Raw genomic sequence first — 24,183 nt, 5'->3', positions numbered from 1 at the left:
GTGACACCATATCAATATCAAGTCATTCTGATTATGCCTTCCAAAATAAAAGACTTTTCAAATTGTCCATAATTGACCTAACTTTCAGTGATTTCAAAATGCTCTAAAATGGAAAATTCCTGTTTCCACAGGATAATTCCACTCTGTATTTACAGTATACAGCCCCACAGTGATACCATATCAATATCAAGTCATTCTGATTTTGCTTTCAAAAATAAAAGCCTTTTCAAATTGTCCATAATTGACCTACCTTTCAGTGATTTCAAAATGCTCTAAAATGGAAAATTCCTGTTTCCACAGGGTAATTCCACTTTAGATCAACAGTATACAACCCCACAGTGACACCATATCAATATCAAGTCATTCTGATTATGCCTTCCAAAATAAATGCCCTTTCAAATTGAGCATATATACGACCTACTTTTTTAACGATTTCAAAATGTTCTTAAAAAGAATTTTGCTGTTTCCACAGGATAATTTCACTTTAGGTCAACAGTATACAACCTCACGATGTTACCATATCAATATCAAGTCATTCTGATTATGCCTTCCAAAATAAAAGACTTTTCAAATTGTCCATAATTGACCTAACTTTCAGTGATTTCAAAATGCTCTAAAATGGAAAATTCCTGTTTCCACAGGATAATTCCACTCTGTATTTACAGTATACAGCCCCACAGTGATACCATATCAATATCAAGTCATTCTGATTTTGCTTTCAAAAATAAAAGCCTTTTCAAATTGTCCATAATTGACCTACCTTTCAGTGATTTCAAAATGCTCTAAAATGGAAAATTCCTGTTTCCACAGGGTAATTCCACTTTAGATCAACAGTATACAACCCCACAGTGACACCATATCAATATCAAGTCATTCTGATTATGCCTTCCAAAATAAATGCCCTTTCAAATTGAGCATATATACGACCTACTTTTTTAACGATTTCAAAATGTTCTTAAAAAGAATTTTGCTGTTTCCACAGGATAATTTCACTTTAGGTCAACAGTATACAACCTCACGATGTTACCATATCAATATCAAGTCATTCTGATTATGCCTTCCAAAATAAAAGACTTTTCAAATTGCCAAGATACGACCTACTCTTTTAAAGATTTCAAAATGCTCTAAAAGTGAAAATTGCTGTTTCCACAGGATAATTTCACTTTAGGTCAACAGTATACAACCTCACGATGTTACCATATCAATTTCAAGTAATTCTGATTTTGCCTTCCAAAATAATGGCCTGTTGAAAATGCCCATAATTTACCTAACTTTCAGTGATTTCGGAATGCTCTAAAAAGGAAATTTTCTGTTTCCACAGAATAATTTCACTTTAAATCAACAGTATACAACCCCACAGAGATACGATGTTAAGATCAAGTCACTCTGATTTTGCCTTCCAAAATAAAAGTATTTTCAAATTGCCCGTAGACGACCTACTCGTTTAACGATTTCAAAATGCTCTAAAATTGAAAGATGCTGTTTCCACAGGATAATTCCACTTTAGATCAACAGTATCCAACCCGACAGTAAAACCATGTAAATTTCATGTTGGTCTGATTTCGCCTTTCAAATTAATGGCCCGTCAAATTTGTCCATATGTGATATACTCTTTCAATTATTTCAGAATGTTTTAAAAATGAAAATTGCTGTTTCAACACATATTGGGTTTTCATTTTGAAAAGCAAAATCAGACTCAATTGATTATGACAGAATTGAATCATAAAGATGATGTAAAAGGAAGCTGAAATTGCCACTAGGTTGTAATTGATAGTACGTTTATATTTTAAGTCTGTGGAAAGATGTCATGGTTGGTTTGCAAGCTGTTTTGTAATTTCTTTATTTAGAATGACATCTTTCCACAGACTTAAAATATAAACGTACTATCAATTACAACCTAGTGGCAATTTCAGCTTCCTTTTACATCATCTTTATGATTCAATTCTGTCATAATCAATTGAGTCTGATTTTGCTTTTCAAAATGAAAACCCAATATGTGTTGAAACAGCAATTTTCATTTTTAAAACATTCTGAAATAATTGAAAGAGTATATCACATATGGACAAATTCGACGGGCCATTAATTTGAAAGGCGAAATCAGACCAACATGAAATTTACATGGTTTTACTGTCGGGTTGGATACTGTTGATCTAAAGTGGAATTATCCTGTGGAAACAGCATCTTTCAATTTAAGAGCATTTTGAAATCGTTAAACGAGTAGGTCGTCTATGGGCAATTTGAAAATACTTTTATTTTGGAAGGCAAAATCAGAGTGACTTGATCTTAACATCGTATCTCTGTGGGGTTGTATACTGTTGATTTAAAGTGAAATTATTCTGTGGAAACAGAAAATTTCCTTTTTAGAGCATTCCGAAATCACTGAAAGTTAGGTAAGTTATTGGCATTTTCAACAGGCCATTATTTTGGAAGGCAAAATCAGAATGACTTGAAATTGAAGTAGTACCATGGTGTGGATGTACACTTTTGATCTAACATGGATTCATCCTGTGGAAAGAGCAAGTTTCATTTTTAGAGCGTTCTGAATTCTTTAAAAGAGTAGGTCGTATATCGGCAATTTGAAAAGTCTTTTATTTTGGAAGGCAACATCAGACTGATTTGATATTGATATGGTATCACTGTGGGGTTGGATACTATTGATCTAAAGTGGAATTATGCTGTGGAAACAGCAATTTTCCATCTTAGAGCATTTTGAATTCGCTCCAAGAGTAAGTCATATATGGGCAAATTGAAAAAGCTTTTATTTTGAAAAGCAAAATCAGACTGACTTGAAATTGACATGGTAACATCGTGAGGTTGTATACTGTTGACCTAAAGTGAAATTATCCTGTGGAAACAGCAATTTTCACTTTTAGAGCATTTTGAAATCTTTAAAAGAGTAGGTCGTATCTTGGCAATTTGAAAAGTCTTTTATTTTGGAAGGCATAATCAGAATGACTTGATATTGATATGGTATCACTGTGGGGCTGTATACTGTTGATCTAAGGTGGAATTACCCTGTGGAAACAGGAATTTTCCATTTTAGAGCATTTTGAAATTGTTCCAGGATCAAGTCAGATATGGGCATTTTGAAAATGCTTTTATTTTTGAAAGCAAAATCAGAATGACTTGATATTGATGTGGTAACATTGTCAGGTTGTATACTGTTGATCTAAAGTGAAATTATCCTGTGGAAACAGCAATTTTCACTTTTAGAGCATTTTGAAATCTTTAAAAGAGTAGGTCGTATCTTGGCAATTTGAAAAGTCTTTTATTTTGGAAGGCATAATCAGAATGACTTGATATTGATATGGTAACATCGTGAGGTTGTATACTGTTGAACTAAAGTGAAATTATCCTGTGGAAACAGCAAAATTCTGTTTAAGAACATTTTGAAATCGTCAAAAAAGTAGGCCGTATATGTTCAATTTGAAAGGGCATTTATTTTGGAAGGCAAAATCAGAATGACTTGATATTGATATGGTATCACTGTGAGGTTGTATACTATTGATCTAAAGTGGAATTACCCTGTGGAAACAAGAATTTTTCATTTTAGAGCATTTTGAAATCACAGAAAGTTAGGTCAATTGTGGACAATTTGAAAGGGCTTTTATTTTTGAAAGCAAAATCAGAATGACTTGATATTGATATGGTATCACTGTGGGGCTGTATACTGTAAATACAGAGTGGAATTATCCTGTGGAAACAGGAATTTTCCATTTTAGAGCATTTTGAAATCACTGAAAGTTAGGTCAATTGTGGACAATTTGAAAGGGCTTTTATTTTTGAAAACAAAATCAGAATGACTTGATATTGATATGGTATCACTGTGGGGTTGTATACTGTTGATCTAAAGTGGAATTACCCTGTGGAAACAAGAATTTTTCATTTTAGAGCATTTTGAATCGTTAGGAGATTAAGTCAAATATCGGCAATTTCAAAGGGCCATTACTATGAAAAGCAAAATCAGAATGACTTGATATTGATATGGTATCACTGTGAGGTTGTATACTGTTGATCTAAAGTGGAATTACCCTGTGGAAACAGGAATTTTCCATTTTATAGCATTTTGAAATCACAGAAAGGTAGGTCAATTATGGACAATTTGAAAGGGCTTTTATTTTTGAAAACAAAATCAGAATGACTTGATATTGATATGGTATCACTGTGGGGTTGTATACTGTTGATCTAAAGTGGAATTACCCTGTGGAAACAGGAATTTTCCATTTTAGAGCATTTTGAAATCACTGAAAGGTAGGTCAATTATGGACAATTTGAAAAGGCTTTTATTTTTGAAAACAAAATCAGAATGACTTGATATTGATATGGTATCACTGTGGGGTTGTATACTGTTGATCTAAAGTGGAATTACCCTGTGGAAACAGGAATTTTCCATTTTAGAGCATTTTGAAATCACTGAAAGGTAGGTCAATTATGGACAATTTGAAAAGGCTTTTATTTTTGAAAGCAAAATCAGAATGACTTGATATTGATATGGTATCACTGTGAGGTTGTATACTATTGATCTAAAGTGGAATTACCCTGTGGAAACAAGAATTTTTCATTTTAGAGCATTTTGAAATCACAGAAAGTTAGGTCAATTGTGGACAATTTGAAAGGGCTTTTATTTTTGAAAGCAAAATCAGAATGACTTGATATTGATATGGTATCACTGTGGGGTTGTATACTGTTGATCTAAGGTGGAATTACCCTGTGGAAACAAGAATTTTTCATTTTAGAGCATTTTGAATCGTTAGAAGATTAAGTCAAATATCGGCAATTTCAAAGGGCCATTACTATGAAAAGCAAAATCAGAATGACTTGATATTGATATGGTATCACCGTGGGGTTGTATACTGTTGATCTAAAGTGGAATTACCCTGTGGAAACAGGAATTTTCCATTTTAGAGCATTTTGAAATCACTGAAAGTTAGGTCAATTGTGGACAATTTGAAAGGGCTTTTATTTTTGAAAGCAAAATCAGAATGACTTGATATTGATATGGTATCACCGTGGGGTTGTATACTGTTGATCTGGAGTGGAATTACCCTGTGGAAACAGGAATTTTCCATTTTAGAGCATTTTGAAATCACTGAAAGTTAGGTCAATTATGGACAATTTGAAAAGGCTTTTATTTTGGAAGGCATAATCAGAATGACTTGATATTGATATGGTGTCACTGTGGGGTTGTATACTGTTGATCTAAGGTGGAATTACCCTGTGGAAACAAGAATTTTTCATTTTAGAGCATTTTGAAATCACTGAAAGTTAGGTCAATTATGGACAATTTGAAAAGGCTTTTATTTTTGAAAGCAAAATCAGAATGACTTGATATTGATATGGTATCACTGTGAGGTTGTATACTGTTGATCTAAAGTGGAATTACCCTGTGGAAACAGCAAAATTCTATTTAAGAGCATTTTGAAATCACTGAAAGTTAGGTCAATTATGGACAATTTGAAAGGGCTTTTATTTTTGAAAGCAAAATCAGAATGACTTGATATTGATATGGTATCACTGTGGGGTTGTATACTGTTGATCTAAGGTGGAATTACCCTGTGGAAACAGGAATTTTCCATTTTAGAGCATTTTGAATCGTTAGAAGATTAAGTCAAATATCGGCAATTTCAAAGGGCCATTACTATGAAAAGCAAAATCAGAAAGAATTTATTTGATATGGTATTACTGTGAAAAAGACTGCGGTTGGAAAGTGTTGATACAAAGTTCAAATAGTATTTGGAAATACGACTTTTGCTTTTAAGAGCATTATGAATTCATTGAAAGAGTAGTTCAAAAATGAAGATTCACAGGGCTTTTACTTTGAAATCCAAAATAAGATGGCCTTGACAGGGCACAATTAGGGTACAAGGCTGTGTCATGTAGATGTAACATTAGAGTTTCTAAAAAAAAAAAAAAAAAAGCCTAAATTATATGTTATTATGTTCTTAACATATCTGTTAATTCACTCGAAGTTGGCTTTTATTTTGAAATCTGGTTTCCACATCCATTCCCGTAATACTTTGAAAACACAGGGAACGTAAAATCAACTGGAGGCTGGCTTGACTGCAAGTCTCGAATTGGAGGCTGGCTTGACACCAGTTCGAGGCGTGACTGCAAAGGTAAACACTGCACCGCTCTTTATTTCTTCTCCTCGGTTCCCAAATTCTATTACGAGCAGCTCGCTGACGTACAAACATCGGACATATTTTTGTGTTCGTCACAAAAAAAAAGTACAAACAAATGCTTTCGTGACTCATCCAGCATGGTGTGTTGTCTCTCAGGATGAAACCTAAGAATGCCATTTCATGCCAACTCATAGTAAAGACTATTTCTGTGAGGCGGGGTTGCATAGATTTACTTACAGGACCGGGAGGACCAGGAGGGCCGACATCACCCTGAAAATCCAACAGAAACATTGTATCAGTGGCTGCTTATGACGGTGACAGAGCGACAAGCTGGCAGTGACAAAAAAGAAGGAACATAAAAAAGCACTTGAGAAACCAGTGCTGAAAGCAAGCTGCCACAGGTTACCTGGAACAACTACATCAATAGGTTTAAGAGCAACAGTTAAGAAAGCAATAACATGAGCAGTCTTTAGTGAAAACACTGCCACAGCCAAAAGACGAGCAGAAACAAAACATAATTCTCCTTAAAGAGCGTGCTGGGATACCGCCTCTCAGGTGTCTCACACAGAATGCTAATTAACGTTGTGTATGTCCATACCATGTAACCTATGAGCATTGTAATGGGCTTATTAAGTGCCCCGGGGAACCTTTCAATTTGGCAAAGCACGTGGGAGCGTCAGTTCTTTCATTTGCAATTTACAAACTGCAATTTTTGTGGTTGTAATAGAGCAAAAAAACCCCAAACAAACACATGTTGTACCTTACCACTTTTTAACAGAAAAAGGTTTCCAGCGATTTAAATGTCAGTTTAAAAATACCCACATATTACAAGTTAAAAAAAGTCACACAACTCATTTGTGGCACGGCTCTTGGGATGTCAATGTCAGTAAGTCCATCGCTTTGGTCCAGAGAGAAATACCCCTGTTTGATGGATTGCTATGAAATTGCACAGAGGTATGCATTGTTCCCCGATGATGAATCTGGCTGACTTTTGGACTGTAAGACTTCGAGAAATGTGGTTCACATTTCCATGCTGCCCGTGCCATATATCAAAAGACTCTGGTCATCCTTTAACTGTTCCTCTTGGAATACAAGCAAATGTTTGACTTTTAGTGCAATAGCTTGACAGCACTGGGATGGACAGCCATACAGTTGGCCACATAGTACCAAGTTTTCCTCTACTGTCATGAACAGCTCATGTTTTCTTCTTCTCCTACTAAAAAAATTGCACAAAGTTTCACGTGTTTAACGTTTGTCCTTAAACCTTTCGAGCATCGTTTTAGTTAGTTGGATGCCCATTCACAGTCCCAAAGGAGCAGGGGATCAAACTGCCAATACAGCCTACTGAGGCCAGGCTGCACCTCTGACAGAAATACCCCCACCTGTATGAACTGCTGTGGAAATTTTGAGTGCGATAAACCTAATCGAGGAGTTTAATCGTTTTGGTGATTCAACAGCTCATCATCTGGCACCATCAGCATCAGACCAAAACTTCAATTTTCCCAGCTATCTAAAATAATATGCAGAACACAGCCAGAATTATACATACTCGGGATCAACGTGACAGCACTGATATAATGGAAATGTCAGCAATTCAGCTCCAGCCTCACACCTCTGCAGGTATGACTGCTTTAGAAACAAACGCAATCAACTGAACTCCACATACATCTATTCAAAATCAAGTTTTGCATGCATTATAAGCTGTGCCTACCTCTCAGTGCCTACCTATTGAAATGACAGAATGCAATCATTTTGAATGTATGTAAAGGAATTGGAAAATAGGGCAACGCGGTAAAATAATTTGTTGCGTATTTGTTAAGTTCTTACAGTTTAAAAGTCAGGAGCTACTGTAAAAATATGTAAATTGCTCTGTCTGCTTGAACAATAATACTTCATTCTTCTTTAGACCTAACTTCCTGCTTAGTGACACATAAAGAGGCACACTGAGATAGATAATTAAAGAAAATACCGTACAGACGCCACTGAGAACTCTGGTCCTGGTTTGTTTGTCTTTACCGCAAGAGATTTCTTCTGCAAATTATTGCTCTGACTCTATTATATTAACACGTAGAAAACACAAAAATACACACATACACACTCTCACACATACACACAACCTGTCAGTAATGAGAAAATGAGCTGGACCATGCTTAGAGGAGCAAATGATACAAACAATTGCAAATGTAAAAAACAAACACGCACAACAAATCGTCGGCAGCTTCATTATTTGTTGGCAGATGATTTTAAAGATCACTGGAGGATAAACGGACTCGAAGAAGAAGAAGACGACTAACTCAGGAGGTTTAGCCTCAGAGTCTCAGGGAGCAGAAACAGAGGGAATCATCATATTTGCCACTTGACATTGATGTGACTTACTTTTTGTCCTTTCATGCCGCCGGATCCCTCGGCACCTGGCTGACCCTGTGGGAGAGGGAGGGAAGCCTCGGTTAATGACTCTGTAACGCAGCGGCATTGTAAATGTCAGTGCAGGAAAATACGTACAGGATCTCCTCTTTCTCCTTTCTCCCCCTTTTCCCCCAGGACTCCAGGCTCCCCCTTCTCCCCCTATATGAACAGAGCAGATCTCTGACAGTGACTGACAGCCAAAGCAGGACGAAAAGACACAAAGACACAAAGCTCTGAGAGTGAAACTTAGGTAAGGACAGTTGCTATGAATAAGTAATCAGAAAAAAAAATAAAATTCAGTACCGTGTCATCTCAAAATCAAAAGAGTTTGTAATTATGGAAGGGGCCAAAAGAAACACAGTGGCACAAGCTTCATGAGCCTGTGGCGTTATGTTAGACTTGCAGGATAATGAAAAACTTAATTCCCTGTTGCACTGCAGCACTTTCATGATGCCGTTCCCCTGCCTGCCAATAGATGGCACTTCATGACTGCCAGTGAGATGCCCTTGAAGTGTTTTGACAGGATTTTTTTCTGTCAGTTATGTGGCGAATATACTAAATAAACAGAACTCTAAGACAAATGTGCTCCATCCTTGGTCAAGACAGATAGTTAATGAATAATTTGTGATAAATATATATATATTTTTTGCAATCGTATACACATAGGAACTAGCTTTCTCACAATCTGCATACATTCAGCACCTACTTATGACCTTTATTGCTTATATTTTTTGTCATGCAAAGTCTTGGAGTCTTGGCTACATTTAGAGTGTGGCAAATATGTTGTCCGTGGCACATGTGTAAAGATTTGTAGGGAGTGCTTCACATACTCTGTGCAAAGACATTATGGAACATCTGTTTACCAATATAATATGACAAAAAGACATCTGAGAAAGTTTGCAGCACATTTGTACGCTCACTAACAGAGCCTGGACGCTAACAGACAATAATTGTCATTCAGTCCCTTCGACTTGCTAATGACAGCCGTGGTATATTCATTTAATGAGACATAGTCAGTGTTTCCTCATCCAAATTAGGAGCTGTTATTAAGTCAGCAGTGGCTGCAATGTATGAACAGATGGATTGTCTTATTAATATTTTAGTCGGGGAGGAGGAACAAGTGGCAAAACTGACTTTGAGCACTAATTTTTTGCAGCTTTATCAACTATGTGGAAACTCACCACACTACTGCGGAGACGTTGCAAGCAAATCAACTATATGAACGTTGGGAGGCTGTAAAGTAGGCCGCCAACCCACCATGCTGCACACAGAATTGTGGAAGTAGTTAACGGGTGAGTTATGACTGACATTCAGCGTAACACACAAGATGGAAAACTATTGTTATCCGAGTTGTCACTTGTACACTGTAATCTGGCACAGACTCATGGCAAAAAAGAAAAAAAATTCTATCTTTATCTTTGTTTGATCTCCACGGAAGATTATTCAAAGTCAATTTACTGGCAGAGGTGTATGTAACAAGTTAATAAACCTTTCAAACGAGATTAACTGCGCCACAGCCAATATTTATGTAGATTATGACTGTATTTATACGAAGAGAAAGCCCACCGTGTATAAGACAGGGAAGCGCTCCACCTGTGGGTGTCTGCGGGTGATATAAGATAAGATAAGATAAGATAAGATAGAACTTTATTAATCCCTCGGGTGGGTTCCTCTGGGAAATTCGATTTCCAAAAAAAGCACAGCACCGACAGAAGTTACAGAGTTATACACACACACATATATATAAATACAGAGACAATATAAATAAAATATACGAAGGGGATAAATAGAATAAATAGGAATAAAAATAAAAATACAAGTGAATTGCACATTTCAAGTATTGAGTCTATTGCACCGTTGACTATTTACAAAAGTATTGCACAAGGTATTGTACAGTGAGGTGAAGAGGCACTACAGCTTAGTTGTTCCCTCCTTTGTCCTCCTGTTTCCCCTCCCTCTCCCCTCCAGAGAGGAGTTAAACAGTCTGATGGCGTGTGGGACAAAGGAGTTTTTAAGTCTGTTAGTTCTTGTCTTTGGGAGAAGCAACCTGTCACTGAACAGACTCTTCTGGTTGTTAATGGCCGTGTGCAGAGGATGCCTGGCATTGTCCATAATGTCCATCAGTTTCTTTAATGTCCTTTTCTCTGCCACTGTCACCAGAGTGTCCAGCTTCATGCCGACCACAGAGCTAGCCCTCCTGATCAGTTTCTCCAGCCTGGATGAGTCCTTCTTTGCTGTGCTGCTCCCCCAGCACACCACAGCATAGAAAAGTACTCCAGCAACCACCGACTGGTAAAACATCCTCAGGAGCTTCCTGCAGATGTTAAAAGACCTCAGCCTCCTGAGGAAGTACAGTCGGCTTTGGGCTTTTTTATACAGGTACTCTGTGTTGCATGACCAGTCCAGTTTATTGTCCACCCACAGCCCGAGGTACTTGTACTTGTTGACCACCTCCACCTCCTCCCCCTCTATCTGAACCGGCAGTGGACCTGCTCTAGACCTCCCGAAGTCCACAACCAGTTCCTTAGTCTTTGAGGTGTTGAGTTGCAGGTGGTTTGTGTGACTCCATGCGACAAAGTTCCTCACCAGACTTCTGTACTCCTCTTCCTGATCATCCCAGATACACCCCATGATGGCTGTGTCGTCTGCCTCTGAGAAACCTTGACTCATCAAACTGCAATTAAGCCTGTCTTGCATCCCTCTATCCATCAATATCTGCAGCATTCTGTCAGAGCCCATTTGAGACTGTCAGTGGGAGATGCAGTTATGGAGATGTAATTCATGAGAACACCGTCTTCCCAGCACATCATCCACTGCAGACCTTTTTTTTTGTCTCCTTTAAAACATTCACCCGCTGTTGAGTGAGTGAGCGAGCGAGTGAGAGGGGGCTCAGCTCACACAGATGTTGCACAAGCTGCAGTTTAGTCTAACTTGCGTCTATTTTGTCCAAGTTAAAAAATGCACAAGGATGGCACTGAGAGGTACGGAGAATCCCCGGCGCTGTTCAATTATTGCTGCTCGTGAAAACTGTTACTTTTCATTCCTCTTGGAGGTGCGAGGGCTTATCTGCTCTCGCGTATCGTCCCCGGTTTGCTTAAATTCCTTTAAATGCATTACAGTTCTGTTTTTCATTATGGAAGATTAAAACGTGCAGTGATTCTCTGGGACACAAGTTTCCTTGTCAGCCACAGAAAGCATAAATTTATAATGATAAAGTGAAGACGTATCCGTGATGTAGGGGCATGACTGATTTATGGCAAGGGCGAGGCTGGCATGCACATTTAATGGAAGAATTAGAGCACGGGAACAATAGTGCTTAGCAGCGTATGTCTCATCTAACATCTACATAAGCATTAAAATGAATGCTTTAATCATGTCCTTTAATCAAAATGTTACGTTTAATCTAATCGCAAACGTAGCTTTAGTCTCCTACGAGCGTTGTCCCCTTCAGGCGTAACGCTACATTTAATAAGAATTCATTTTAATGTTTTAAGTCAGAGCAGGCCTGCAGGTCTACTTTCTCAAGCACTTGTAAACTTGTAGCACACGCCATAAATCCAAAAGCTCAAAATTAAGCAGATTAAGTTCATATTTACGTTCATATTTGCTCATACTAAAGGAGGAAGGTGAGCAAAAGGATGGAGCTAGGCCTGTTTTAAAATCAAAAATGCTCTGTGTTGAGTTATAACTTGCTCCAGTTGTTTCTGTTACCTTTGTGTCAGATTAGCAAAGGTGTGACACCATAAGTGAAGTGATATGTTGGGAGTAATGCTCTGCTGGGTGTGAAAATAAAGACCTGTTTGTCTCCATTGAGGTTTTGCTAGATTAAAAATAATGCTTATTCTGTTACAGTGTGATGCTGCTTAAGTCTGCGTACAAAAATTGGAAGGACGCAAATAAATACCTGGTTAAGGTAACACGGGTGTCTGTAAGTCAACTTATAATACCTGACAACTGAAGAGACGAGTCAAAAATAAGTTACGTTTTCCTTGTCAGCACCAATGGAAACATTTGACTTAAAAGTCTAGAGTCAGATAATCAGGACAGAATACTGTTTATTTTCTCTGCCTGAATCTGTTCTACAATAATTATTTGTTACTGTTTTTTGGTTTTAGCGAGTCTTATTCTTCTCTGTGTTCAAACTTTTTAACAAAGGGTCTCATTAAAGAGAAGCAGCATTTGAAAATTAAAAAAGAAAATTCCAAGACAACAATCACAGGGTTATTTTCATTTCTGACAAATAAAATTTGGACTTCTATGGATTCATTTTATGATTCAAGTATAAACACTAAAGCTGCAACTGAGCAGTCGGTTGGTCAAACATGAAAACGCCTGTCAGTTGAGTCACACGACCCCAATAGGCGCTCCACCTCCATCTGTATCTACTGCAATCCCATTTGTTTTGAAGTATAATAACTGTGTCCTCATATAGACAACTTTCTTTTTCAAGGTTGGCCAGCAGACACTTCTCCTTCCTCTGGGCAGAGGGAGCAGGAGGTTTTCTGCGGCCCAAGCTGACACCACCGCAAAACCATACACCTATACATCAAATGAACAGCTGCGGTCAAGAGGGTGTCCACTACACAATGGCTTTCACTCTCAGCATGATCACAAGTAGGCCACTGGAGGCTTGGCGGGTGGTGGTGGTTATTTTTTATTTTTTTTGAAGGAAGCAGGTTACAAGAAAGACAACGGGAGGTCTGGTACAACTTTTTTTCCCTTTACACTGCGTATGTCATGCAGCCTCTGGTGAGCTACAGCACCCCTGGGCTTCATGAAAATGATTGCAGGCCCTGTTTTTTTTTGTTTTTTTGCAAAAGCACTGTATGTAATGACCATCTGTCTGTTTGGAGTGTGAGCAGTGAGTCATGCTGGGTTGCACTGCAGGAGATGCAGGGTGGGAACAGCTATTTAACTTGCACAGTAGATAGTGTACAATTGACTGAAAGGTGCCACCTCTGAAGACGGATATCTGCTCTCGACTATAAACACACACACAAAAGTCAGTCAAGGGCAGAGCAGACTCTACTTCAGGTGGCACATACGTCAGACTTGTCCAGATGAGTTTCTTGGGACAACAACTTTGGCACATCTTTATACAGACAACACTTTGCAGATGATTAAACTCCTTGGCTATTCGGGAGGCTGCTACAGTGAACACTGCTCAGTCATCTTGGCAATTCACACGTGCTGGAAGTGAAGGTAAGGGCCAGTTTATCAAAAGCAGGAGACACCTCGAATCTACTTTAAACGCCGCTTGTCAGTATTTGTTTTGTAGTGAAAAATGTTTGGGTAATACCTTGGCACTTGCTCCTTCGGCGGCTCCTGCGGGACCCTGTGAAATAAGAAGACAATTATATGAAAACTCATGCGAGCGCCGCACATGTTATTCATCACAAATACATAACAATCGTAACCCTATCCTGACCCTTATCAAGATATAAATTATTCCTGCAAATATCCCTGTGACTGGCTTTTCCATATATTATATATTTTTTTAACCTTTGCACTGATGTTGCCTTTCATAAAGACATGGCCGGATCCCTCTAGTCGGCAGCTAATCTTTGAGTGCGTCTTTGTTATGCGCCTTTCACAGGCTCCCCTGTTGTCGTCAAATGCTAATTTGACTTTGAAAAATAACCGCTGCCTCCTCAACTGCGCACACACGTCCTGCTGCCAATGGACAAGAGAGAGTGATGCCCTGGAGTGTGTTTTGAATAGATGATTTTGCCCCTGAGATCTACCTCAGCAAAACAGGTGACTCATAAATGCCAATACCGGGGGACGGAGGCAAATCTGGCACATGCGAAGGGTATCATCAGGACATTGCCATTTAGAAATGTCACACCTTCTCCATCCTGCCTTTCTTTTCTCCTATGACTTTGTGTTCCACAACTTTACGAGTTATTAAAGAGAAAAAAAGGAAGAAGCAGGGGCTAAAATGAGTCACACGTGGGAGACACTGTTTAACAGTGAGTGGCTCAATTATAATGAAGATAATTGAACCTGGGCACCGGTAACAGACGCAGCACAGAATCTCTCTCGATTTGTGGATGGAATAAAATAAGCCAAACCCTATGTCTCTGATCAAGAGTGTAATCAAGACAATCGTGCATGAAAATAATTGGACACCCAAAACATCAGAGTTACACAATCCCCAAACACTCCTGTTTGTCCTGGCGTCAGAGCAGTTAAACATCTGACAAGTTGTCTCCTTTAACGCATCACAGTGTTTGTGACCTTTAGTGTGTGGGTCACTACACAAACACACAAATGGCGTCTGGAATTGGCTCGGTCGCCTAAGGAAAAGACCATATTTCAAGGAGTCAATGGGCCCTCTAGGCAGACTTGTCCTACTTGTCAATACAAACATTTTAAAGTGCTACCTTAATATACCCTTTGTGGTTTGGTGCCGATAATGTAGCCTGTTTGTAGCAGTATGGGAGAAGATTTTGAGCAAATCAATAAAGCACGAGAAAGCATGAAATTAGTTAACATAGAACAATGTTGGTGTAATTGCTCTTTTTCGGGGCAGATTTTGTATTCTGCAGCGCTGGCCTTATTGATTGTTTGCTTTAATATGTTTTTGTAGTTGTAATAAATTTGTAACTTCTTTAATGTGTCTGAATTTATTTGGATATCAGTAAAAAAAAACAACCCTTTTTGTGATCTCAGGAGAATTCCCGGTCTAATAAAGGTTGAGCCGAACTCTGTTTTCACTGCTGGTAATTGGGTGTTATAGGCAGACAGAGTAGATGTGCAAACCAAACAAATGATCTATTAAGCTGAAACGAATGCATTTGGATATTTTCGATAGCACTATAGATCTTGACCTTCTATGTAAAATCAAAAGGAAAGAGCCTATGTACACAAGTGAGAGTGGCAGTAGATAACTTACAGGCGAGCCTCTGGGTCCAGGATCTCCAGGTTTTCCTCTCCGCCCCTTAGGAAAGCGTAGGGGGAAAAAAAGTGGACCAAGATGAGTCAATATGCAATAACAGGTGTGGCTGGGCATGCATGCTGCCAGCAATTAAGGCTAGACAGCAACTCCTGTCACAGTCTCTAATTTGCTTTTAATTAACAACAAGAAAACTGCTTAATTGCTGCACCCTGTGTGGCCTGCTACTCTTTGTTCCCTCCTTTGGTTTACTGTCTCCTTTCCAGCTGTGCAAGTCCCTCAGTGCATCAATCAACCCGAGGAGTGAAAACAGCAGCAAACAGGACAAGCCAGCCAGCGCTGTCCAGTGTTGCAAAACAAAGTCAGAACAAAGCCACATTTTGAACCATTTTGTTCTGAGTTGTTCTTCACATTCTCTGAATAACAAACCCCCCCAGCTCTCTCAGAATCTGCGAGTCTTGGAAAAAACTGAAATGTAAATGAGATGTATTCCTGAATCTGAACCAAACCAAAGTTGGTTTAATTTACATCAAGAGGGTTTATGTACTAGTGAGAAAAGAGGATAAAGCTCTGTGGGATAGAACTGCAGATATCCACTGGCAGAGCATCGGTGGCTCTGTATTGAGGATTGCCTGAAACGAGCGCACGTGCACACAAAACCGATGTAAAATCGACTTATTTAAGAGATGACAATACTCTGGCGGCAATCAATGGTAGAAGTGTGAGACAATGCAGAGATCTGTAATCAGGCTAAACACGATTACATCTTTCTAATTTGAGTGTCATCATCTGACACAGTGCTGCTATGTTAATAATATCGCAGTTCTCTTCTACTGTATGTGTCAGTACGGGCGACGCAAAAACACTGCTCTCCTCTTCCGAGTTAGCAGCTGGGTAGATCTGTGGAGAGGAAAGGCTCAGTGGCTGCTGAAAGAAAAGTTCGGAATCACAAAGCAACGCCCCCGACGCTTCCCTCTGACATTTCATGTGTGCGCACTTTGATTATCTGGGTCGAATTTGACATGTACGTTTGCCTGCAACAAAGACAGAGGAAGAAACTTCACTGAGAGCTATTGCTTTTAATCATCTGCGTGTGCACTAATGCTCCTACTCTGTGTGTGCTTCTCTCTCAGATTACAGCATTATGAAAAGGGGAGAAGACAAAGTGTAGTACAGTAAATATTAAACTTAATAATGGCACAGTAGAACCGATGTGTGCCTCCTCTCGGGAATTGTGTGCTTTCCTCTGTTCGTGCTGTTTGATGTACCAACAAAGCTCTGGCCAGCATCTTTTGATCATCAGTGTTAATGCATTTCTGAGGCTACTGTACGTGTGCTTTAATGTGAACGTGAACGAGGGCTACATAGAGAAGAGGTGGAAAGTTGAATTGCCTTGATGGGAAGAAACAGACTCTTTAAACCTTAAAATCCCTTCCTTCAAATGACTGAGATTATATATTATGTTGGAATAACCTCTTTGAAATGTAATTGAGGCTGGTTTCCTTTGTGGGTTAGGGAGTGGCAGCCGAACCATTCGGAAAGGGCTCACGCTTTAAGATGCAGATTCAAAACTGACTTGTATAATAGACTTCTATGTGTCACATTACAGCATTTCTGTGAGGGTGGATGGCGCTCATTTTTCACACTGATAATTCATCGGCTGACACCGCATCGCTGCTACGACTGCAAAGAAGATCAGACTGTTTGTTCTAGCCCTCTGTCCCCGCTGCTGCCCTTTCCCCTCTGAACATAACAACAAAAGCAGATTACACATATAAGTAATTTAGGTAATGAATATTTCATACGCTATTATTTCAAGTAGGTCATGAATTGTGCAGTTTTCCAAACTATTTCTCCACATTTGCCCTTAAATCCCTTTAAACTCCAAAGTACGTACTAATTTTATGCCCATGTATTTGCATATGTTCATCAAAATAAATAGTGGAGCTCTGTATCTGAGGTTAACAACATATTACCAGCAAATTTCGATCAAAAAAAAGATGCCAGTAGAAGATTGCAGGAAGATCAGATCAGGTTGCAACCAGCTAAATATGTCTCCCTCACCCAACCTTTTCCCTGTGTATAAATAGTCAATTTATAGTCACAGGTGTTTATACGGTAATAATGACTGAAGAATGGCAGCGAGTGTGAGCATAAGGGAAAGTTTATAAGATGGTAGATGACCTGCTATGACGCATGGAGACAGCTCTACTAACAAAAAGTCAGGAGGCAGAGGTGGAGGTGACAGAGTTGAAGACGTTCAGATTTTCATCTGCAGTGACCAGAATGGACAGGATTAGAAATGAGTGCATCAGAGGGACAGCTCAGGTTCAAGAAAAAGGTTGGAGGAAAAGGTAGAGAGGCGAGGTTGAGACGGGTTAGACATGATAGAGGAGAGAGTCAGAGGACATTGAATATGGAGGTGCCAGGCAGAAGAAAGGAAGACCTCAGAGAAGGTTGATGGATGTAGTGAAGGAGGACCCTAGAGACAGGATGAGATTTAAGCAGATGATCCACTGTAGCAACCTCTTAATGGAGCAGGTATTAGAAGAAGAAGAAGTAAAAGAAGAAGTAGAACAAGAAGACGAAGTAGAAGAAGAAGAAGAAGTAGTAGAAGAAGAGTATACACTAATAGAAGCCCGACTGATTAAGCAAAAACCTCACATCATAGTTGAAGACAGGTCAATATCACTTAAAAGAGATGGTATTGGTAGCAATATGGATGATCTACTGGTGTATACTTAATAACTATAAATGCAATATCCCCCCTTGCACAGAGCAGAGGAGTGCCCCATAAAATACTTTTACAGTGTACCTGTTTTTTGTGTGTACATGCTGCAAGACCTGAGAACAATCACAGCTCTTAGAATTCAGTCTTTTTGGATCTTTTGAGCTCCTTTCTCTGGGAAAGAGCACAAAAGAAATCTTTGTGTGCAGTAAATGAACCATGAGATGCCCAGATGGCCTTCAGCTGACATTTAAAAACAAACATGTAAGCAAAGGTAAAGTGGCAGTTATTTGGATGACAGCTCTTAACATTCGTTGGTGGTGTCAAATTGAAAAAACAAAAAAACAAAGAAAGGAGAGAAATGCTAAAGGTGTGTACTTCTTGTTTACCCTGAGGAAGTGTCCTGAAGGGCCTACTGTGCCTTTGAAACTCCTGAATACTGACGTTATTTTATACACAATACAATAAATTATACTGTCCTCTGGATTGTATTGTGCGACCCTAGTTTAGTAAAAGGCAGACAACTAATTTAGCTATGTAAAGATAAACTCAGGCCAGGATTTCTATTTTAGAACTACATGTCACATTTCTTCTTTTATAGTAATTTCATATTTCTAAACACCTTCAGATAATCTTTTTCACGACAAAGTGATCCATTAAAACGACTACATCAGGCGACCTTGGGACTCAACTGATACTTTTCTGTCCAGAGGATCTCTGGTTAGTAAATCTGTGCACAGTGACAAGAAATAATTAGTGAGGAGCACAGCTGTCATCACCGTTTGCACTCAATTGACTCCAAACTGAAACACCTGCCAGTGACACAGCACTAGAACTACCTCCAAGCAGGCATGCTTTTATTACGACACAACAACCACAGAGAGTTTATAATTCTTTTTGCAGGAGTAGATTTTTAACAATGTCACCACCTATTTTTATCTTAATTGGTCAAAAAGATATTATAGAACACATTCAAGTGTTGTTTAACAGTCTAACAAAAACTCTGGATTCACAATTAAAGAACATTTACTTTAGTCAAACTTTCCTAAAGGTTTCTCATGCTAAGAAGCTAACCTGACTCTACAACCACCAGCTTTGTTTTAACTTAAGTGTAAAAATTTTTTCTAATTTTACATTTGAAGCTAAAAAAAAACAACTTTTTTTTTAGTTCAGTTCAACTAGAAAGCAATATGAAGATTGCTTTGAACTGTGCATGATCATTTCCCACTTTTGTATAAAGTTTGCAATAGGGCTGGGCCATATTATACCGTTCACGGTAATACCGGTATAATGTTAGGCAACGATAGGAAAATGAAATATCGCGATAGAATGGGAGTAAAACGCGCATGCGCAGTGCCTTTGTTTTCATACACACATGGCCGATTGTTGGTTTGTAAAAATGGTGCAACTTCCGTGATGTGGAACTGGTTTGGTGTTTGTCCGTCAGATACACAACAAAGCACATTTTTTTGCAGAACATGCAAGCGGGCGTTGTTATTGTCGTATTTGTCGGACTAAGATGCTCTTAAATCTGGGAGTAATCTGGGTCCCAAACTCCGTATATTTGACTTCAGGTCAAACAACACTGCAGCATCACTGAGAGTTGAAAACTGTCTAAATTCTTTGATCTTTAATAAAACGATCAGCATTGCTGCTTTACCAGGTGTAACTATAAAGTTTAACTTCCAGGCATCCATGAAAACAAAAGTTATTACATTTAACGGAGTTAGAAGTTAGCAGGAAGCTAGCGGAAGTTAGCTCGCTAGTTTCGCTAGTTACCTAAGCATGATATAGCACGTTCTGATGGAGAGATTTCTGAAAAAAATCAAACGTACAGCTCTGCTATCACTTCCAACATAAATGAAAACAGGAAACTAAACAGCAGTGACGTTTGTAGGGTTACTGAAGTTGGGCTAGCTGATATATAATGATGTGCTACGTGATCGCTAGCGACACAGCTATGTTAGCATAACATAAACAGTGAAGCTGGAGGACGAACACTAACACTTTTCCACTTATAAAAGTTAACGTGAAGGTTCCTCATGGTTAGAGACAAATGCAATCGCATGGCAGGATGCTGTAAACGGACCAAATTTCAGTCAGGAGAACAACTGAGATAATCCATCCACAATACGAGGTTAGTCATTAATATACTGCAACAACATGGGAATAGAGCAGCTGCCAGAGAATTCAACATTAATGAATCAATGGTACAGAAGTGGAGGAAGCAAGAAGAATGAGTTTAATAAAGTTTGATTTATCTGACTGCTTTGTTTCGCTTAATGTGCCTTATAATCCCGTGCACCTTATGGTCCGAAAAATGCGTACTGCACACTGCAGTTTAATGTTGCAAAGCACCTCTTTTTAACTTCAGTGGATATTATACATGGTTATGCTCAGGATATGTCAGCCCATTTCTACTGGAAATGCCTTTTGGTTAAACTTTCAGCAAGGAATTTGCATTTGCACTGTTACATTTTTATAAAGCTTTAATGTACATAAAAACCAGCTTCTTGTTTACGTGAAAATAAATGGAAGGTTGTCTTTTTGCGCTAGTAATGTTGTGGAGTTGTATTTTGTCTCGCATCAATTATATCGTCAGTTATATCGTTATCGCAAATTTTCAAATATATATCGTGATAAATATTTTTGGCCATATCGCCCTGCTCTAGTTTGCAACTTTATAAAGTTCTCTTATTGTTTTAGACTCAAATTAGGAGGAGAAAGGCCAAAAGTGGAGAAAGAAAGAATGAAAGAGATAAGGAAAAAAGCAAAGCTGTGACACCAAAATCCAACAAAAAGCATTTTCACGAAACACCACCTGTACGCCAGTACCATATTAAACAATGCAAACACAATAATTATAAATTCGACAGAGTGATAAGCGTGCAAGAACAGCCAGCAGTGTCTTTGAATCTTTTCTTTCAGCTAAGCCAACCTTAACTTTCTCATTTCCTTTTGTGCTTCTCCATTCCTAATTTATCTCTCCCTTTGTGTACATCATAATTCTATGACTCCCATCTCATCCCTCTCTCCCACTTTTCTTGTCAGCTCTCCTTCCTTTCCTGTCTCCTGTCACTCGCCCCTTTTCTCCCTCATCCAACTTCCAGCGCCTGTCGGATCACCCTGGCAATCTCTGTTGCTATGCAACGCTCAGTGTCCTATAAATTTGACAACATCCTACTGCTTGATTATTATTTGAGCGCTGCAGTGTGAAGCCCTCCTTCAGGTCATTGCAGTAGATTAGAGGGAGGGAGAGACAGAGGAAGGCAAGGAAGGAAATGAGGGATGAGAGGGAGGGAAGGAGGTGGAGGAAGATGAAGGGATGTGGAAGAGAGGAAAGGAGAAGAGAGGAGGGGGAGTCAAAGATGAGTTAGCTTTTTGAGTTAATGAAAGACAGGCTGGCACGACCAAACACATATTCACATGTACTATTTATCTGCCCCACTCTAAAAACCTGCAAACCATAAGTGTGAAAAGCAGACCGGATTAACTACTAATTCAATAGCTAAAGCTGGAGTGGGCACACATTTGAGCTGAAAAGAGGAGACCTCAGTAGACTGACAGCATATTTTGAACTCCCGGCTTAATCCACATGGATCCGAGCGTTGACTTGCTTCAAGTCTGCTATGAGTTGTAAAGTGTAAAAGCAAAGCACAGACATGGGGCCTGGCTCAGTCCTGCAATACAAGCCCCAATCTGAGAGCAAAGTCAACAGCGACAGTGACACACAGCAGAGACACTCCTTTTTGATGACTCCATAATCCTTATCCCAAATGTCAACATGTTCTCTGAGACATTCCATGTCTCGCAGCCCATAGTGGGATAACTCAGTAGTATAAAATAGAGAAAGCAGAACGTGTCACATTTCTTAGCAATAAAGCAGATATACCATCCAAAAGTCTCATAATCCACCTGACAAATGACCCTGCCGCGAAGGGTCAGCAGATAAGCTGAAGAAGCCTTCAGAAATGACCTGACACACAGTACAGAGAGCCGAAAGGATGCCTTTTTTATAAGCAGGGATAGATATCAATGCTAAAGACACTTTTTAAATGGTTATACATCTGCACGAGTCTGTTTCTCCTTACATCCAACCAAATCTTTCACCAACCTGACTTTTGGCTAGTTAATAATCAGAAATGTGGCTTTTCATTGATAAGTTTGACTTATATGGCATCATGAGACCTTAATGTCCTGAGTGGGAAACTGTCTGACATTGCCAAGCCAACTTGGTCTGCAACAATGTTATGTAGCTCACAGGAGAGATGACCTTTTCTTAACTGAAAAAACTCCCATGCCTCTCCCACTCTGCCTGAGCTGAGACCCGTCTCCCTCTGGGGACATGTACTCGGGCCTCTCGAGCCTTTTTTTTCTAAATGCTCTGCTGGGTTTAACAGGAGCTGACTGTTTAGCTTATGAGCAGCAGCTGCATTAGCTTAGTAAATAAATGTCTAGAAAACAGTGAAAATGATAAATTGTCACACTATCCTTAAGCTGAACCGATCATCCATAGGACAAAGAGCAGGAGGCTGGCTGTTAAAAATACACATGATGTCTTTTTAAGGGCCACCCCAGAAAGAAAAGGCGGGGGAAATGAATGCTCACATGCTTCATGCAACCACAAAAACAAGTTAGAGGAGGCTTGCCTGTCACAATATTTATTCCCCAGTGAAAATGCTTGTCGGCTCCTGGCCTGCGAAAGATGGGGAAAGGGACTGACACATGCACATGCATTTGATCCCCTCAGTCCTTTGGTCAAACCTCGTGTTCCTTAGCAGCACTTACTGCATCCAGATTCAGAGGAGATACAATTTCAGCACTCCTGGCAAACACTAATTTATTCTGTAATTAATGGCAAAATGTCATTCTGTCCCCTTGAAGGCATTTTCACATCTCTCATTTAACAATTTGCAGGATGAACCACGAGAATCCGCACAAGCTAGGAAAACAGCAATTTTGTGCAGGGGGTCTGTAAAATATGGAGGTTTTGCAGCAACGCTGTGAGAGGTTCGGTTTAATTTTTTATTTTTTTGAAAATGTGTGGCAAAGTGTTGTGATTTTGAATGTTATGTTAAGTGTAAATTAAGTGAAATGGCCACATTTACATTCTCACTAATCACACGTGCATTAGCCTAAGCACAGGTGCTCCTAGATGGTAGTTTCAAAATAAAAGAGAAAAAGCTGGTGAGAGGGAAACATATTCATATTCAGTAAATTCCCAGCAGCTACACAGCTAAATATCCTTCACTTGTCCAAATCTTCACCAGACCTATTTTCACTGTGTCAAATCAGCTATCAACTTATGTAAGGCAAATATCGATCATGGCGCTTGCTCAAAATGTCACAAAACATGTTGCGGAGAACACAGCCCCACCTGCTTGTTATTAAGGATCCAATTAGAGACAGACAGTGGAAATTCCTTTTCTTTTTTTTCTGGCTACCCTCGCTGGGTGCCATCTTAGGACACTGCACAAGCTCAGAAAATGCCTGGGCACTGGAGCTTGCAGAGATCCCTTGCACTTGGTAAAAGCCTCAATAAAATAGGATTTGTTCCAGTTGTTTACTGAGGGTTAAGAGGAGCGGCCGGGGCAGGAAGAGAACGGCAAAGCCGACAGCTGCCTGGCAGGGGCTCAAATGCAGCTTAGCATTTTTCACCATTCTGACTGGCACACAATGCTCTCTTTAACTCCCAGCCATCTAAATATTCAGGGACGTATAAAGAGATGGCTGACACTGCAGCCGACTTAAGACACAGCTCAGCTGGCCAAGATTGCACCTATAGTCTCTTGGCTTAAGCTTTCCATGAAGGCTTTCCTCACAGAGACTCAATCATAGACCCCGCGTGAATGGCTATTTGTACAAGTGCCACTAGATGGCAAACTAGTTTCATCACAAATGTTGTGCATGGCAGGGGACAGAGCCAATGAGGAAACTGTAAGTTCTCTCTAAGAGAGGATGGATGTCCTCAATGCATGAATGTATGATGTGTGTTGGGTAACATCCCTAATTAGGCAGTCTGGCAATTA

The 24,183-nt window shown here is 39.4% G+C and overlaps 1 protein-coding gene across 3 annotated transcripts in view; it reads right to left on the bottom strand.

The window, feature by feature from the left end:
* LOC146620100 (uncharacterized) overlaps positions 1-24,183 on the bottom strand; it is a 121,161-nt gene that overhangs the window by 44,857 nt on the left and 52,121 nt on the right. For all 3 annotated transcript variants that reach the window (XM_085368762.1, XM_085368763.1, XM_085368764.1), the window contains 5 exons: positions 15,427-15,471; positions 13,828-13,863; positions 8,625-8,687; positions 8,499-8,543; positions 6,360-6,392 (listed from right to left, as the gene is read on the bottom strand). In XM_085368762.1, the coding sequence (XP_085224888.1) occupies positions 6,360-6,392; positions 8,499-8,543; positions 8,625-8,687; positions 13,828-13,863; positions 15,427-15,471 (222 nt within the window). The remainder of the gene's footprint in view (positions 1-6,359; positions 6,393-8,498; positions 8,544-8,624; positions 8,688-13,827; positions 13,864-15,426; positions 15,472-24,183) is intronic.

The sequence above is a fragment of the Diplotaxodon limnothrissa genome, linkage group LG13 (assembly GCF_057381915.1).
Source record: "Diplotaxodon limnothrissa isolate DT_005_m linkage group LG13, D_limnothrissa_male_GT1.1, whole genome shotgun sequence".
NCBI lineage: Eukaryota > Metazoa > Chordata > Actinopteri > Cichliformes > Cichlidae > Diplotaxodon > Diplotaxodon limnothrissa.
This window is presented reverse-complemented; position numbering and strand designations above follow the sequence as displayed.